This window comes from Leptosomus discolor, chromosome 11 (assembly GCF_034619465.1).
Source record: "Leptosomus discolor isolate bLepDis1 chromosome 11, bLepDis1.hap2, whole genome shotgun sequence".
Classification (NCBI taxonomy): domain Eukaryota; kingdom Metazoa; phylum Chordata; class Aves; order Leptosomiformes; family Leptosomidae; genus Leptosomus; species Leptosomus discolor.
The window spans coordinates 3,018,777-3,037,345 of record NC_141401.1 but is presented as its reverse complement, the minus strand read 5'-3'; the positions used below and the strand labels follow the sequence as shown (position 1 = coordinate 3,037,345).

Here is an 18,569-nt window from a genome sequence, read left to right as displayed (position 1 = left end):
TGTTTAAACAGACTGCCCAGCTCCCCAGAGGTGCCTTCTTCTCCCTATGGATTATATAAGGTGCCTGGGGTTACTGTCTTGCTGACATCAACACCTCATTTAAGAGCCTATTTCTGCAAAGAATTCTGAAATATACCTCCTCCCCCCCGGAGAAATGGAAAAGTGAAGTCATGTTGCTACTTACTTTGCTCACATTGTTTGCCTGTAAATCCCGTCCTGCATGTGCACTGGCCAGTGATGTGGTCACAGTCTGCTCCGTTCTGACACTGACAAACATTGGCACAGTTTTTTCCATAAAAAGCAGCCGGGCAACCTTTCAGGAATCAGAATAAGGAAAGACTCAGAAATAAGCTGAAACACAAACTCAGATGCGTTATCAGCACAAAATATGTAGGCCTGTAAATCTATAGATTTTCAGCCTCCGTATATTTAATAACTTTTATTTGGTCATCTAAATGCAGAGATACTACAAGAGCCAATTTTCTTGTAGTGTTTCTCATATCTTACAGAATTGCCTCTTAAGTGTTTTAGAAGAAGGAAAACTTGACCCATCTATACAAATGACATTTTCAAGAAGTGAAAGAAGATGGCTAAACAGAAACTTGCTGAAAGGCCAGAGATCAATCCATTACTTGCAAGTGAAAGAGCCTTCTTAAAAGGCTCACCAGAATTTGATCTTCTCTTTCGTGCAGTGCTGACAATTTGGCACTAGTAGGATGAGAAATCTCAAACGTTTTCCTAAATCAGGCCACATATACAGGGGCTCTGACAAGCAGGGACATAGACTGTGCAAATTCGGACAATGAATCAATAATCTAAATGATTGGTCCCTCCTTTACCGAGTGCCAAAGTCTAAAAAACCTTGAAAAGAGCTTCAGGACTACTTCGGGGTGATGTGAAGTTACCACAAGAGAGAAGCAGGCGGTTTATCAGGGAAGACTGCAATACTTGGAAGAGACACGAGGTAGCAGCACATACTTTGAGAGATTCCCTGGCACAACAGTGTCTCTGAAAGGCTTACGCTGAGTGCAGTAGAGCCCCGTCCAACCATGAGTACATCTACATTCTCCATCGTAAGGGCTGCACATTGCTCCGTTGTGGCAGTTGCATGAATGAAAGCAATCAGGGCCCCAAAAACCAGTGGGACAAGCTATGAAAATAAAAAAGATTTGTCAGCTGACAAAAAAAAAAAAAAAAAAAAAGCAATGATACTGCGTTAGTGCTGCGGAGGAACAACAATAAAGGGAGAACCTGTGAGACACCAGCAAAGGCAGAACTTCGCATTGCAGAGCTTGGCATCACTGCAGCGACTCCCTGACAGCGAGGGGTTCTTCCAAGCCAGCGATCGCTCGGAAAACCCAGGCGCCAACCTGCAGCCTCACCCGCGCTGTCCAGCCCTGGCACGAGGCATTTCGTCCCCGTGCAGGCCAGGTGGCAGGAGCAGGTCTTCGCTGCGTATGTGCACCGAGAACCACCGAAACAGCGACCCTCGACACTACATTGCTCTGAGTGCTCTAGGCACGCTCCCTGCCTGACCGGCATTATCTGTGCAGACTATTTAGACAGGGTTTTAAGATACGGAGGTAATCTAATTTTCTTTTTGATATTCTGGAATTCTTGCATAATAAAGCACAGCTATTCATGGTTTAGTTTTGCTATCTAATCAACTACTAAAATACCACATTCATTCGAAGCATAGAGCGCTACTCAAATGACGTAAAAATGTGAAGAAAAGTTCTTACGGTATGAATTCCCATCCACAAAACCACATTGCTTTTGTTGATGGGGCTAATATTAAATTAAAATCTTCAGGTCTATTATGTATTTCAACAAGTACAATATTAATACATTTTCAAAAGTTATTTTAAGCCTCCCTCCAAAAAGGAATGCAGTAAGTTACAGTTATTAGCGCCAGACTAAAAGATCCAAAATGATGATAACCCTTCAATATAACAACTATATTTTTACTTTAAAAAAGCACTTTCCATTGCTTCCTATTAAAGACATGAATTAATAAGGCATGGTTCCCAGGAAACCTGAAAGTACAGAAACCGTGCCTATTTCCATGTATGACACTGTCTCCGATTCCGACGATAAATGCAAGTTTCTGGCATATGACAGACATCTCTAAAGCCAGAATGAATAGCAAAAAACCCCTGCCATGACGTAAATCAAACAAAAGGTCACTGAACTCCCACAATGTGAAGCTGAACGGGATTTGGCCTAAAGTGTTCATGCTATAAGCAACCAGAAATACTTTTTCAATGCCTTTGTAAGCCAGAGCTGCAGGGTCTGTTCGTGTCTCCAGAACTGGCTCTGGAGTTGGAGCTAAAATTATCTCCTTTGCATCTCTGTCTCTCGGTCATTCCAGGTTAACTGGTGCGGAGGGAGGTCTGACCGAAATAGCTCAGTGCCGGACTCGGGTACGCGAGGCCAGGTGCTGACAGGAGCCTGGTGTGAGGCCAGGTTCATGTTGGGAGATTTACACTTTCTTTAGCAGAAGGTAACTGAGCAAACAGGCAGGTTCCCACTTTGCTCATCCAGAATACAAAGGAGCTACCGCCAGGTCCTTCTGGCTGCTAAACTGGAAATTGTTGCTGCTGAGCTGGCCTGCCTCACTCTGTAAGAAAAAACATCTGTTTTCAAGGTTAACAGAAACTAACAGTCATTTCCCAATTACACAGCTAAATATAATGAGGAATCTGAGGAGCCTTCTGTCTTTTTTATCTTTTATTTTTTTTCTATTTTTGAGTGACAGCAATATTCTGCCTGTGGAAGACACACAATAAAAGCAAAATTACAGCCGTCTGTTTTTATCCGATTCCTACTTTATCACTTGAAGTTTAATATATTTTACTCTGGAATGCTGTCTAATATGCTAGTTGTATCCTGAATATGAAGTAACATTTCTGAATGATAGGATATTGCTTCCCTCTGTGATCTATCTTCAATTAAGGGATGCTCTCAGGAAATGACACTTTGGGATCAGCAAATGCCAATCTTCTACCTGGGCAATTTTCAAGAAGAAATCCTCCATCCCTGCAAGCCCACACTGACTTTTACAATTAAATTACATTTAATAGAAATATTTCAGCTGCCTAATTTCTCAATTCTGGGGGCTTGCTACATGAAAACATTTACTGGTTAATAATTTCTAATGTAATAGCTGAAAGAAAATGATTTCAAAAAATAAATAAAAGGGAATCCAGCTAGAAATTAAAAGGGAGCATGGAGCTTTCTTTCCTGATAACAGCTTGTGACCTCTCTTTGCTGTAATAGAAGCTAGTAACAACTTCTGCAAATTCCAAATGCAGAAACTAATTCAAGTCAAAGCTAACTTAGATTAATTAAAAGAAATAAGCTATAAAGAGAGTAAGGCACTGGCTGCTGTAATACCTCAGGGATTTCCCCAGAATCTGTCTTTAACTTTCAGAAAACATGAAACAGGAAAATAAGTTATTTTTAAGTGGAGGTGGAAAAACAACACTTTGCTTACTCTGAGAGCAGTCCGTCCCTATCCAGCCTGGAAAACACTGACACGATCCGTCAATAGGGTTGCACGTCCCGTTCTCGGTGCACTGACAGGCCTCGGCACAGTTCTTCCCGTACTTTCCACTGGGACAGACTGTGAAAATAAAAGGCAGTTTACTGAAGGCTCTTCATAGTGAATATGAGGAAGGCACAGGCCTTCACATTTAGCAATTAGAGACAAAAGTAATTACAGCATCTTTATTTGCTGAAGCCAAATGGGCAAAATTATTCTGGAAAGAAGGAAAAGACAGAAAGCACTCGAGTCTATTTTGTTTGCTTACATCCCAGGCATAAAAACAACAGGAAAAAGTAATCTCAAAATCCATTTTTCTGCTGGAAAATTAATCTAATATAATTAGAAGATTACAATTATTGAAGGGCATTATGGAAGGATGAAAAGAGGAGAGACAAAACAGAGAAAAGTGGTTTATTGGGAGAGGAAGAGAACAGGAAAGTTGAGGAGAATTCAAAGAGTAGTAGCAAATATGGGTGGCTTGAAGGGATTGATCTGGGGACTTGGCCAAGGGTGTCCCTTCGTGCAAACTCTGAAACAGGGCTCTGCGCTGGCTCAGAGGATTGCAACCTCAACAATAAGAACAACAAAATTGGAAAAGGGGCATTTTAGGCTAAATATGAGACTAGTGAAGAAGTCTCAAGAAGATGAAGAGCAAGGGGGACTCTTACTAAGAGGTCTGTCACTAGAACCTAACTCCCTTGTACTGTACAACTGATAATGACAGTAACAACAGACCAAAAGCTGCAACCTTCCGCCCTGGTGTGATGGCCTGACATACTAGCCATGGGTATTGTACTAGGAGGCCAGCGCCCATGAAATGGCTGGTGGCTGACAAGACTGCAAGAAGAGGCTGAACCAGCTGCAGCCCTTTCCCCTGCTGTCCCACAAAATGCATCCTGCAGCACGTGGCGCTGCAATATTGGGTCCGCTAGAGCACCTACCTCATCGCTGTCCTGATTGCTTCTGCATCAAGGAGTGGTGAGAGAGGAAGGTGCCTTCACTACTGAGTACACCAGGTTTGCTGCAGATCACCTTTCAGCAATGTTGGTGGGAGGCAGGCTCACAGCATCTCACAGATTCAAATCATGCAAGCGGAGAGTAAACCAGGAGCAAGACTGCCGCTTCCATAAGTATTTTTACCATCTAAGTCTGGTAGAAGACTACTCCCACAAACAAAGCACATCTCCAATTGCTGAAATGTCATGCTTGCCTTTTGGCATCCGTCCACCTATTCCTCTCCAGCACCCCTTGCTGTAGTAAGTGTCCAATTAGGTTGCAAGTGTGGTTTCCAGGGCTTATACACATGTTTGACAGACAGCTGTTAAACAGATGTGCTGCATCCCAACAAAATCATCATCTGTTCCTCTTTGTCCAAGAAGTTTACTCCAGAAGTTGGAAGAAAAGAAACTCTAATTTTTTTTCAGAGTTATCTTATAACAGCCGAAGCACAGTGACATAAAACTAATAGACACGTAGATCTTCAACCTCCCACCAAATTATTGGAAATCTTTAACGTTAAAGTTGATGGAAAGCTCTGCTCGGTAATGAATGAAATGTTTAATTTCTGTGCTCTTATTGGCTGTGTTCCCTGACAAAAACAGATGTATTTTAAAAACAAGATAAAACATACAGTCCATCTTTGCAAAGAATGTAACAAATGGAACTGGACTTGTATCCTGGTAAATAATAGTGATGTCAAAAAAGTGATTAAGGCACTTCCCTGAATTATGCAACTGTTCTACTACTTCAGCCTCTCTCACTTTCTCGTATGTAGTCTCTGCAGGTGACCTCAATCTATCCTGACCGTGAATCAGCCACAGATTGAAATCCTGAGCCGTGATTCATTTGCTTTTATACAATATGCCATCCTCTACCCTTACTATGGCAGAAACCTAAGGATGTGCATACTGTTGTCTTCTGCATGCATTTCTGTATACTAAAGACTTGTCTGTTGGAGCGGATAAAGTTGGTTTGGGCTTTCAAATTGTGTGCTAAACAGAATAGTTCTCTAACTGAAAAGAGATAGAACTAAACACAATGTACAGACACAATGAAAAGAACAATACACAGACACAAAGAGAGAGAAGGAAAGAAAAGCCCTCAAATCACAGAAGGAGCAAAACCTAAAATGATCTGTCAGCCTAGGTTCTCATACATGCAACGCCATTATTCAGTTCCAATGCTCTATATAGAGCAGTTCAATGCAATATTTTTATTGCATCTTTAAGATGGAGATAGATAACACCACTTAAATGAAGGCTGGATTTTTTTATATGTACCAAAAAATAGTTCTCAAAAGACTTACTTAAAATAGGAGCTGATTCGCACTGCAACATGGAATACTAATGAATCAGGAAAAGATTTGTGATCCAAACACCAATGCTGACAAAGGCAACAGGCCATACTTCATAATAGAAATGCTTTGGTTCCACGCAGTGAGAGCTAGCAGAGGGGTTCCTACCGTGTGAGCACCTCTTGTCTCAGTGAAATAGTGTGGTGCCCTCCAGACTGTCAACACGGAAGGATTACCAGACAGATCCTGCCAAAATCGTTGTTCTCATTAACGTAAGTAACCTGGTTGGGGGTTGACAGAGTGACTCTCTTGTAAAGGTGCGAGACCCAAACACAAGCACTTTTGCAAATGTCTCGAACATTTTTAAACAAAGCTGTAGAGTAAGGACTAACACCGCTTTCTTCACGAGCGATCTGATTGTACAATGCAGATAGGGATGTTAATTAGCTATAAAAGCTCTGAAGTGGGACTCCAAAAGTCCCTGTGGGATGTCAGGTGTGTTCCAGCAGCGATAACAAGTTATTATCAATCCATCTTGCTACATGATTGTGAAAGATATTCATAAAACAGCTGCTTAGTTGTTTGCCGCTCAAAATCCTCAGCGCAACCATGTCAACCTGTGCAATTTCGGAGGTTACACAGCTCCTCGCGCGCTCGTGCTGCTGACGGAAGAATGGCCCTGCTGCCGGAAAAGACACGGCACAAGGAGATGAAAATTCAAAAGTGAAATCTTCGTTTTACATTTTTCTAATGGAAAACATTAATTAGCATTTTTCTTTCTACAAAATAAAGTTACATGCTAACTCATTATGACAAACTGCAACACAAATTGATTTTAATTAGGACATGAATATTTTAAAATTAATTTGCTGGATAGATCAACATTTCAAAGTAAAACCAGAAGTGCTGAACATCTGAGCAAAAATAAAATAATTTTCTTAAGAGGATAATTAGCCCTGCTTACGCTTTGAAATCTGGCTAACTTTTCGCATAAAATGGACAAATTCACTGAAATATGTTCATTTTAATAAATTAATTGGTATAATGTTTAGTTGACTATACAGCACACGAAAAAGAAAACATGGTTATACTTAATCTATGTTTAATGATGTTGCATAAGTGCTGTCTGCAATTTCTAACTTACTGAAAAGCAGGTCATTAAAAAGTGTCAGTTCAATTTTTACAGGGATGGTGACTTCACAAGGGCAGTAGCCATTACAAATAACCTCTTTTAAATCTGTATGTAGAAAATAACCACAGCGGTATGCAATAACTGAGAGTCTGCAGAATACTGTGATGACTTTGCAGGCATTTTTAGGATAAAACCGAAAATGAAACCTATGGTTACAAGCGGACTAACTTTCAAAGGTACAGAAAGGTGACAGACATCAGGGGGAGCTGAAGCTACTCTTCACCTGTGAAAATTAACTCCCTTTCCCTGCCTCACTGCAAATTTTTCTCTCTCCCGCACTTGTGTTTGGGTGCACACGATTTTAGCTGTTCCCAGTCAGGTCCTAGACAGTGCAAATAAGGTTCCATGCGCTAACTGGGTGTTTGGGCTTGTGCACCTGAGCTGGCCTTGACCTTAACTAGTATCTACACCTCCTGCCGAAAAAGAGTGCACGAAGGTGCCATCGACATTCAGGATATGACAGGCTTAGCAGAAAGGAAAATGAAACCATTGGGTGGCTGATGTATTTACAGCAGGTGTCTCATTCCATATTCATTTCAATACAGAGCAGCAGACCTGGTTTATTTATGAAAGCAGGAGCACATCATATTTACAAAAGGGTGACTAAGTACCTACTTGCATTTTCCCTCTGAAGTAAAGAATTTCTCGTGATCTAAACTGCTGAAACACGGAAAAAAGGCAGGAACCTTGTGATCAGTCTTGCTGCAAAGTCACAATCACAGAAACTTAAGAAAAGAGGAGGCATTTGGAGGTCTTGGGCTCAGTACCTTGGTTGCAGAGAGTGCCAAAGAATCCAGGCAAGCAATCGCAGTGTCCTGACACGTGGTGACACGGCCCGCTGCTGTGCACACACTGAGGGCATGGCTGACTGCAGTGGTGTCCGTAAAAGCCGGGGGGACAAACTGAAGACCAAACAAAATAAACCGTCACAGGTTTTCAGAAGATTTCTCATTGCTGAGAGTTTGAGAATCCTCTCTCTGTCTTAAAAGTAGTATTTCTTAATTTGTAAAAACACAATTCTGTGAACAGCCAAAACGATGAAGCCTGCTGGACTATTCCATGGCTAATAAAGTGTGAGCTCTGAGTAAAACAAACAGCTCCTGTTGTTCAAACATTCACACCATCCTACCTCATGTAAGTCCTTGGCTAGTTACTAATACAGCTGAGCTCTCTCAGCAGCCTCTCTCTCTCTCGCCACTATTTTGAGTCTCTCTAGGCTGCTCCAGCTAAACTCTTCTACAAAACACGGGAGTTTAAGATGTTCAAGACCTCATAGCCCACTGGCAGATATGGTTAATAACACATATTCCAAAGCTTTGAAGATAGGTAGGAAGAGAAAAACTCTCACACGTGTACAGACAACAGAAACTCAGAATGCCATTTCCTTTGGAAATTAAACTAAGAAATCAGAGAAGGTGTATTAAGAAACTCTTGATATTTTACATCTAAACAACTATGTCCAAAGCTGCTATCTAAACATAGTAGGTGCAATACCTGTGTTCAGTTGGGACAGTCAGTTTACACATGCCATTGCAGGAACAGCATCCATCACTGATGAACAGAATCTAAAAATGGTAATTATGGCAACAGCATACAAAATAACCTAATTTGCATCAGCAATCACACTGGATAGCTGAGTAAACTTGTCATGAACTGTGTGCTTAAATTTGCTTGAAACCTGGATTGAAATTATTACCGAGTCTGTACATAAGGTATAGTGCCAAGATTATGGCTCAGTATCTCTCATAAATGCGCATTGTTGCTTCTAAGCACGTGTAGAATGAAAAACCATCCACTGTCCAGACATTCACTGCGATAGATAAGCACAAAGAAATGTTAAATTGCAGTAAGTAACTGTAAAAATGACTTTATATGTTTTTATTTTTACTCCTGTGATTCTCTGTTACATAGTTCTGGCTCAGTGGTTACTATATCATGTCCGTTCCATTTTTTCACCAAATGAGAATTTTTCGCTTGGTCTGTATGTTCACAGAGGGTGTCAGGTTCTTGCACAGCTGCAGATTTCCAGCTGGAACTTAGCTGACAGGTTTGTTGATGATGCACTAGCTATAAAACAACCTGGATCATTCCTGGAGACATTTCTGCAGGCCTAAGAGCAGTAAACTATCCCGCTGTCTCATGTAATCCTGATTACACAGACAGAACAAGATGGCTGAGTACCATCTTCAGTACTGCCCTTTACAGGCTAAATTCTGCTTCTAAATGAATTTCCAACAGAAAAATGGGAATGATTCTGAGAGCAAACTTTGCAAGCTAAAGTTCACCTACAGAGGTGTCCTCGTCACAAGGTGGTCTTGAGCCTGAAGCCTGCAGAAGAGGTGGAAGCAGGCAGAATTCCCTGGCCATACATTCACAGAGAGGCATTTCAGCAACATGAGGCAATAGCAGAAGCATCCACAGGACCCCTCTGCTGTCACCCCCACGGGGAAGAAAATTTCTCCCCGTTAGCTCCTTAGCAAATGTCCTCAGGGAGCAGCCTGATTACTGGAGTGGCAAACTGGGGACATAGTTTACCTCTTGTAGCCTACGTGCTGTCAGCTGATAAAACTAAGCTGTTTTTTTTTTCATCTCAGAAAGGTCAGAAACTATTAACTTCTGTAAGTTTTGCACTCTTAGGGTTTCAGATTTGTAAAACAATTTCTTCCCCAACTCCCTGAAGCTCTAGGCACCACATTTCAGCCTTGGAGAGAGGTTTTACAGCGATATAGATATGCCGAAGCACCTGGAAATTGGGGTTTATAATGGAAATGCTTATAGGCCATTAACTACAGCAGTGCTAGAGGTCATCGTTATAATGGCTTTAAATAAAAACCGTCAGCTACAAATTATTTTTAGAGATGAGTATGTTCTAGTGTCAAGTGTAACTGGTGAAATCAAAGGGGTCTATGAAGTGGGCATGCAGAACGTCTTAAGTGAAGAACAAGAGCTGCTGCAGAAAAGACAGACCAATCCATCTCTTGTTTACACAGCAAGATGGTTGCGTGTAGTTTGGATCAGTGAATAAGGGTCCCTAAGGGGAGAATGCGGCTTCCCAGATAAAGAAACTGAGAGGACTTTTATCTCCTTGGCACATTTTAATATGTAGCAGCAGAGCATCAGGCAGGAGCTATTTCAGGCTGCTGTGTTTCTTTTTCTGGCATATAAGAAAACATTGTCTTGTTATTTTGATAGCCAACGCTCATCCACTTGTCATTCTGTGATGGGTCATAGCTGACTCTGTTTAACAGGTATCCCTGTGTTCACCATGAGGTAACTGTAAATCTGGTTTTGCCCAGATCCTGCCAAGTTTGGTGTGTGAAAGTGTTGCTCCTTCTTTCAGGTCACCTGTGATGTCCAGGTGCTGCGGAAGGGCAGAAGAAGAAATGCAAGGCACGACCCAATGCAGGGGAGTCTCGACTTCTTGACCAGGAAGGATTTTTTAGGCCAGCTTTTGCCCTTAGGAAGTCATGAGCAGAAACAGCTCAGAAACCTGTGGCTCTGTCTGTCTGGTGTCATAAATGAGCATTTCTACCTGCTTTGCTTCTGCCACCGTATCTATGGAAAATCTTACTTCTCTGGCACAAGGGTCCTCTGTATCCTGGTGCACAGTCACAGGTGCCGTCCTCTGGGGAGCAGGATCCCCCGTTCTCACAGTTACAGGAGATGGAGCAGTTTGGTCCCCAGCGGCCCTGGGCGCATATATTGTCACAGTGGATGCCTAAAGACACAAAGGCACGTGTTAGGTTTCACACCGCTTACTCTGCTCGTTGATCAAAGAAATGTTTGGCTGGACTGATACCTCACAGCACATCACAGAGCAAACCAGGGAGCCTGGAAAGGAAATAGCTATCGTTTTATCTGCGTAATAAAGTGAAAATTAGGAAAATGCCAAAAAGGTGAATTCTGTAGGTGTTAGCAGGCTTCTGTTCAGTCCTTAGCACCATTAAAGAAACTGCATGTCATCCGAGAGATGAAGGTCAGGAATTGCTTTAAAGTCAAAAAACATCTCAAATAACTGGCCTGGAAATACGCAGTTGATTGAAGCCTGATGACTTAAGTGTTGTGAATTGGAAGACCAAAAAAAGGAAAATCAGGCTTCTGCAAAATATGTCCAGTATTTGGATCCTCGAACATGTGCAAATTCGGTTCTACGCTGTGTATTGTTCACTTCCTGGCTTAAAGCACTGTGCTCTGGGTTGTTATGCACACACCCCACAGCCACCCAGAGGCCTCTGTGTTGATGAACCAGGTTGTGACCGAGCAAGTGGCCATACATGGGCACAGGCTGACCATTTGCGTCTTCAATGGACAGTGAGACCTGCCAATCCAGCTCCCAATGATTCCCAGGGTTGTTTGATACTTATTGTTCTGAAAAGCAAAGCTTGGAAACGCTTAAAGACGCACACAGCCAGAAATGAGGCTTCTGGCACTGTTTCAACTGGTTTTGTTTTAACTGGTGACTTTTTAAAACAACGTTGAGCCATGGCTTGTCACACATAAATGTAACCTAAGGATTCGATAATGCACACCATTACTTGTCCAAAAGGACTCTCGCTCCACTGGGATAAGACAGTCCCAATACCTGCAATTAGCAGAGCCATTTGCATGATCAAGGGCTCCTTGGATTGAAAAATGGTTTGCAGGATCATGAACTAAGAGAGACCTCAAGCACTGCCAGGTGCAGGGAGTGGCAGCAGCAGCAGCACACTGTAGATACTGATAACAACGGAAAAAATGAATCACAGGCTGGCTTGAAAATGTTCCTGACAACATCACCACACCGGGGGCAGTGCCTTACAACTGTGCCACGACGATTTGGTGGTATGCACATGCTAGGGTTTCGACATGAAGATGTTCTTTATCATCCATGCACATGTCCCCGCTGCATAATGGGATAAATGCAGACAAGGGCTCTGAGAGCCCCAGCCTCAGCCAGAGGTTGGATTAGTGCATCGCTAAGGAGAAATACAATCCCAAGTAATTTCCTCCACCTCTGATAACTTCGACTGGATGCTACAGGTAATGGACTGTATTTGTGAAGCTGTGATCTGTACAGTCACCAAACTTTGAGGATTATTAAATCGGCTAAAAGTCATTATAAACACACTTACAGTGCAGTTTCAAGTTATAAATCTCTGAAGTTAATACAGTAAGAAATACTGCCGAGCCAAAATTTCCCTTTTCTGAAGATTAATCACACAATTATAATGTCCCTTCCTAGAAAATCTCAAGCAAGTCTGGCAAAAGTACAGTTTGAAATGGGGTTTCCAGCGATACATGATCATAGCTTTATTTATAAAGAGGCATGGCCCGTGGTGTAGAGCTTAATAAAAACCACATTAAAACACAGTAGAAACATAATACAAGCTCAATCCCTTAATATCTAAGCAAATAAATCTGGAAAAAAGGAACGCGAAAAGAGACAAGTAACATTTGTATTAGGAAAATCAAGAAAAACAGTTATTTTAATACAGTCTTTCCTACTCCCTTTGAAGTCGAATATATCCTTGGATTACTTAAACAGTAAATGCTTTGTGTGTGCATTTATGTAATACATCTACAGTACCCTGTAATTAAAAAGTCATACAATAAATCGTAAATACATAAATGCATTTCATATTTATACATAAATATATATGATCATTTATAGCTCTGAGAGTCTCAGCGTGAGCTTCCAGAAATGAAATTCAGACACAAATGTAGAAAAATGTGTATCTTTTCCTCCTGACTGCAGCACTAAAAATACAATTCTTTCATCGTGAATGGGCTATTTATAAATGGAGACAATTAAACAGCATTATTTCTTGTCTCTTTTGGCAAAGTTTGAGGAAGAATGACATTGACTCCTTTCTCTTGAAAGGTAGCCGAATTAGAATGCCATGGCTGTTCTTTGCAGCAGCGAAGTCCTTCCTTTAGTAATGAATAATGAGGGATGTCTTCCCGCTCCTAACGAAGGCAATGAGTCATTGTGAAGCCGATTGTTGTAACGAAATGTAAAAGGGGGGAAAAGGAAACCTTCTAGAAGACACTGATACCCATTACAGCAGTTATTTATTTATAGATTTGCAGAAGACAACCGAGAAGGTGCTGCAATCAATTTTTATTACTTTATATTACTCTAAGCTAATTCTCATGGAAGACTTCATTTTTGGAGGCTCCTACACACATTGAATTGCAAATGTAAATGAGAAGTTAAAATTGCATCTGGACATGCATGGCTTATGGAATTGTGCTAAAAAAAACACCTCAATTTTACAATTCCCTAACTTGACAGCATACGAAGGGGGAGTCCATCCCTCCCAGCTACTTTACAATCGCAGTCAGTGAAGCAGCAAACTTCTTTAACGTAAAACTTTAATGTTTGCTTAGGAACTTGCTGATTAACATTTCTGATAAGCAATTAATTTTCAATTTCCAGAAATATTAAAAATGCTGAAGTTGACAACCACAGATTCCTAATTTATGAACAAATTCCTTGTTTTGCAAGCATGATGTAGAAATCAGAAAGACAACTATCAGAAGAAGAAGCCCTTGAAGCTGCAGAAAGCAGTTCTATACATAAACTCTACTGCCTAGATACCAGGGAATTATCTTACTGCCCAAGGCTGTGGTTCACAACTGCAGATACCAGTATGAAATTACACTTCCAAGACCTTCTTAAACAATGTTCTGAGGGGAGATTCACATAACTCACACAAAATTATAGTTATCCACTGTATGTGGGCAAAGGACATTTGCACTCCCATGCAGTAAGCCAGCGCCAAGGTAAGAGCAGGATCCGCTGCGGCTTTCAATGCAGCCTGTGAAAGAGCAGCCACAAAACCTCCACGTCCTGGCGTGGACTGGGGGTACTGGATTCCTGCAAACACGGCCTGCTCTCCAGCAGGATTTCCACTGCCATCCTTTGGACTGCTCTGTCCATCGAATTTAGCCGACAGTCCCAGGAGTGGCTCCACTCGCCCTTCCCTACACCCTCTGCCTTTGCACACACAGTGGGTGTGAAAACCAGTACTAAGCACCTGAATTGCTGTGGTGTATGCTGTGAAAAACACAATCTGGCATGAACTTAACCCACCAGAGCAGTCATGACTGCAGTCTTTTAAGGGACAACTACATGGAAGAGCTGTTCCAAGCTCTTTCTCCTTAAGGTCCTTTCCAGGATACTTTAATACCCAGCAGCAAGACAGCTGCTGTCAGGGACATCGGGAGTATCTGGCGCATCTCAAGCACAGACTTCCCAAGGGTGAAGCAGTTGGGTTGTGCAGGGATCTGCCAATGCAGAGCTGAAGCTGGCATCCTGGTACAACAGAGGCAGAGGAAGAAGCGTGTCTGGCAAGAGCATTGGCCGATGGAAAATCATTAAGTCGTGTATGTTGTATGGTAACAGCACAGATCATACATTGCAGTCCAGTTCTGCTGCACAGCGGCTAGAGGAGTGTGTGTGGTGACTCAATAGGATAGAAGCTTGTGCCTGGCTTACATGGAGCAGTGCAAACTTTTACCAGATTAAGTCGGTTCTTTGTATTAAAATTTACAAATCAGGCTGTGACGGATTCAGATAGCATCCACACAACGACATCATGAAAAGGATCAAGAACAAGCACAAAAAACCCCAAGCCGTACAACTGGGATGTAAGGCATCTATTGAAGAGCTACTTCATATACTGCTTCCATTAATAATCTCCAACGGCTTCAATGAAAGTTTGTCAAAGTAATGCAGATTTAGTACCGCCTGTAACTATATCACACTGAAGGACTTTGAAGGGTGAAATTCCTGAAAGCCAGACGTAAGTTGAATTCCCTTTTTTCCCTCTCTAGCCTACTTGTGCAATTGCACTCGTGCTTGGGGAGTCCGTCTCTAGCTCTTAATAAAGCCTGCCATTGTTTTTCTGCCTTGTCTCTAGGTAGTTGGAAGCTAATACTCCAAACACAATAGAAGTGCAAAAATGGATGGAATAAATGAGAAACAGTGGCCTATTTTTGACCACTGCTATCCCCTTGACAGTAGCCTCTGCAGCAGGGCCTGCGTGCTGCCCAGCTTCTAATTAGTTTTCAGGGACGTAGGAATTTGATAAATTATAGGATGTAGCTCCCTTCCCCCATGTACTTTAATTTTGTATCTACCAGTGTACAACTGTAATTATTTCTCTGAATAAGATCTTCAGCTTTTTTTTCCTCAATAGTCACAATCTAAAGACAGATGCAACATCAATTAGCAATGACAGGAATGACTTCAGCAGACATTTGAATCCAACACAAACATTGTGCTCTCCTCCACCTGTCTTTCAACTTGACATGAAGTCATAATAATCTCTTATTTCTGGCATTTGAATAGCTTTGGAAAGAACTGCTTTTTATGCATAAATAGGCATTGGATTTATGCAAGGCAATACAGCGGAGGCCTGAAGTTTGGTAAGTCACGCTTGGCGTTGGTCTGGAATGCCTGGTGGCTTCTGTCTCTGGCACTACTAACTCTTAGTGATGGTTTGTCTACCTGTTGACACAGCACACAGTGGCAAAACCATGACAGTAGCAGTACTGCTTCAACAGCAGAAAATAGCCTAATGATCATAGCTACAAGGCTATTTTAGATAGGTACTTGTAGAAAGTGGGCCAGCAAGCACTCGGTTATACCGAAAAGAGGGATGGGAACGTATCACTGAACATGACCTCTAGAACGGACTGCTCCTTCGTGCGACACCATCCCTCCGGTCTCCGTCACACAGGACTGTCCCGCCTGCAGCGATCCCTTCGGCAGCTGTAGCACATCTCCCACCAAACCGTCAGCCCTGGACGGGTTCCCAGGCATGTGGCTGTCCTGGTCAGAGCCAGAGTCCGCTGAGGTCACCTGGAAGTCTTGCCTTGGCCTCCTCTAATTTGTACGTTTATTTCTGATAATGGTTTCTATAATCAAGAATTCATGTTTTCCTTAACCTTATTCTCTTTTTCCCCAGCACTCTCATTGCTGTTACACTTTTGTTTTACCTATAAATTCTATGTAAATCAGCTTTGTATTTGAGATTAGATCAGCGTGCTTTCCTAAGTAGTGAATATTTTGTTACTTCAGTCTATAAAAGGTAAAAGAAAATTCAATAAGAACACAAGAACTGTCCGATTAGCTCTGGATCAGCTGTTCAGAAGGTGTTATGACAGCACACGAACAGGAGTTCATAAAGAATACTTGATGCTTTTCTATCACTTTTTGCATCTTCATATTTATTCCTACCTGAGGCAAACCCTGAAGTATTTGACTCAGATCCACTCAGGAACACCACAGCACAATTCGTGACAGCTCAGCAGTTAAGGATGCTGAAGAATGAGAAAATCTGCTTGGGGAGGGCGGCAGATAGAAGAAAACATAAAGGGATCTCTCATAAAATTAAATGGAATCATTAAGAATTGATGGTTGCTCATCCAATCTGCAAATAAGCTATTTTTTGTTGTTATATAGTGAAACTATCCAACAGAGATAACGGCAGCCACATTCACATTATCTAAGAACTTTTGTGATGTTCTCAAAATGCTTTTCTAACTGGGAAATTTTTTTCAAGTGGACGCGGTGGAGCGCACCCTTGACTTGCTAAGCATTGTTCACTGGCGGGCTTCAGAGGGGGAACTCCTGTGTGTGACAGCCCATCAGTCTAAAGGAAAGCTCCATGATCTAGTCCTAAATAATGAAGAATTAGCCTTTCCCTGCAGCCAGTGAAAAATTCTGAGTTGTGTCTTCTCTCATCATTGCATGGGGTATTTATGCACCCATTAATGTAAGTGTTTTTCTGACAGTAATATACTTACAGCCTAATGCATCTCTGTGGAGCACTAATCGTACCCCTCTTTTTAATTATCTAGAGAAAACTCCAGATATGAATCATCCAGCTCAGGGGATTTATGCAATAAAAGCTTTTGAGGCAAGAGACCTACCTCACAAGAAATTGAGTGAGTCAAAATGTTTGCTAAAATTAAGGATCATCTGGTTCCCTTGGCTACAGGATATTCTCCAGGGTGTGCTACTGCGGGAAGAAAAGTTGCCACTGACAGAAAGGGCAGGTCCTGAAGAAATCAGTACTAGGAGTCAAGTCCTATGCAGTCCTCCTCCACCTTTCAGATGCTTCTTTCCTACTACTTCTCAAACTCTGGACATGGTTTCAGGCCAGGAAGCAAGAGAAGGATCCAAGCAGACCATCAGCAGGTTAGGGAGGAACTTGTAAGTGGGGAAAAATGTGTTGCCTTCCTGACTTTTAAACGTTCAAGCCCCCAAGCTAAGCCACGGGCTAAGAACGCAGCTCAGCAAGAGCTGTTGTACAACTGAATGTGTGCAAGCCTTTCGAGTTTAATAGCAGGGACTGAAAGTCAACCTGTTCCCCTTTGTGTAGAATGGAGGGAAGACATTTACATTCATCACCGCAAACACTTTCACCAGTAACACATATGTACAACATCTTAGCTTGCTGGCTGTTTATGGAACGATCTTTCCTTTTTCTTCTTTCACACACAGCACGCCAGCATCCAGTATTTAGTCTGCTGAAGTGTTCACAAATAATTTTTCACCGCCTCTCGCCCACGTTTATTTATAGGTGAATGTATTGTACACACAGCCAAGCTTAAATATAGAATGCCTCCATATTAAAATGGAAAATGGTTGAATGTCTCTAGCATCAAGTTTCGTTTTTTTAGAACCCATTAAATTAGCGTCATGCAGGATGCCATCCAAGCTATATCTTTTCATATAAATTTAAAAGCTGTCCTTTAATAAGTGAAAATCAACCTGAAAATAAATACAAAGATAGATGAACTCGTATCTCTTCTGTGTTTAGAAGACTAATACCGCAATCATTTGCATGCATGCTTAAGTTTAGCAGTGGGCTTACTGCAGATTCTAATTATAGTCTAAGGGTCTGATCCAACTCCCACTGAATGAGTGGCAAAAATCCAATTGATTTCATGAAAGGTGAAATATATACTAAATCTGGCGCAGGACAAACACAGCTAAACCTCACTTAGATGAGAATCTGGAGCCCCCTAGATATCTGCCAAGGAATGCACAGACATAATTAATGTCAGGACATCAATGAAGTCTTTGATATAACTTCATAATTCATATTTTTTAAAATTAGCCCTGTATCAGCAGGAACCATACTTAAAGGTTCCTGTCAAAGAGAGAATTTTTAAGCACAGCCTGACATTAAAATCTTATCAACTCACTTGAAATTAAGTCAATGAAAAATTAAAGCTAATTTCTAATAAGCTTATGTTACATTCATAGACTAAAGGGCACTTGTCGAATCCAGAGAGCAAGAACACCTTTTCACATGGAAAAGATTTTCACGTTTGAAAGGCAGAGGCCAGAAGAGAGGCTAAAATGCACCATTTTAGACTGACTCTAAAAATGCCTAGTTTTTCTGTCTGTTTAAAGCTAATGTAAGGATACAGAATAATCACAGAAATAAATTATTAATTTAAAAATCTGGGATAAGACTGCCAAAAGTGATAAGTGCAAAATACGGTTTAGATAATGGGGTTAGACATGTAGAAAATGT

The 18,569-nt window shown here is 41.6% G+C and overlaps 1 protein-coding gene across 3 annotated transcripts in view; it reads right to left on the bottom strand.

Annotated features, from left to right (window-relative positions):
* Positions 1-18,569, bottom strand: part of MEGF11 (multiple EGF like domains 11) — a 207,708-nt gene that overhangs the window by 32,163 nt on the left and 156,976 nt on the right. For all 3 annotated transcript variants that reach the window (XM_086471922.1, XM_086471923.1, XM_086471924.1), the window contains 5 exons: positions 10,604-10,750; positions 7,800-7,934; positions 3,497-3,625; positions 1,022-1,150; positions 185-313 (listed from right to left, as the gene is read on the bottom strand). In XM_086471922.1, coding sequence (XP_086328048.1) covers positions 185-313; positions 1,022-1,150; positions 3,497-3,625; positions 7,800-7,934; positions 10,604-10,750 — 669 coding nt within the window. The remainder of the gene's footprint in view (positions 1-184; positions 314-1,021; positions 1,151-3,496; positions 3,626-7,799; positions 7,935-10,603; positions 10,751-18,569) is intronic.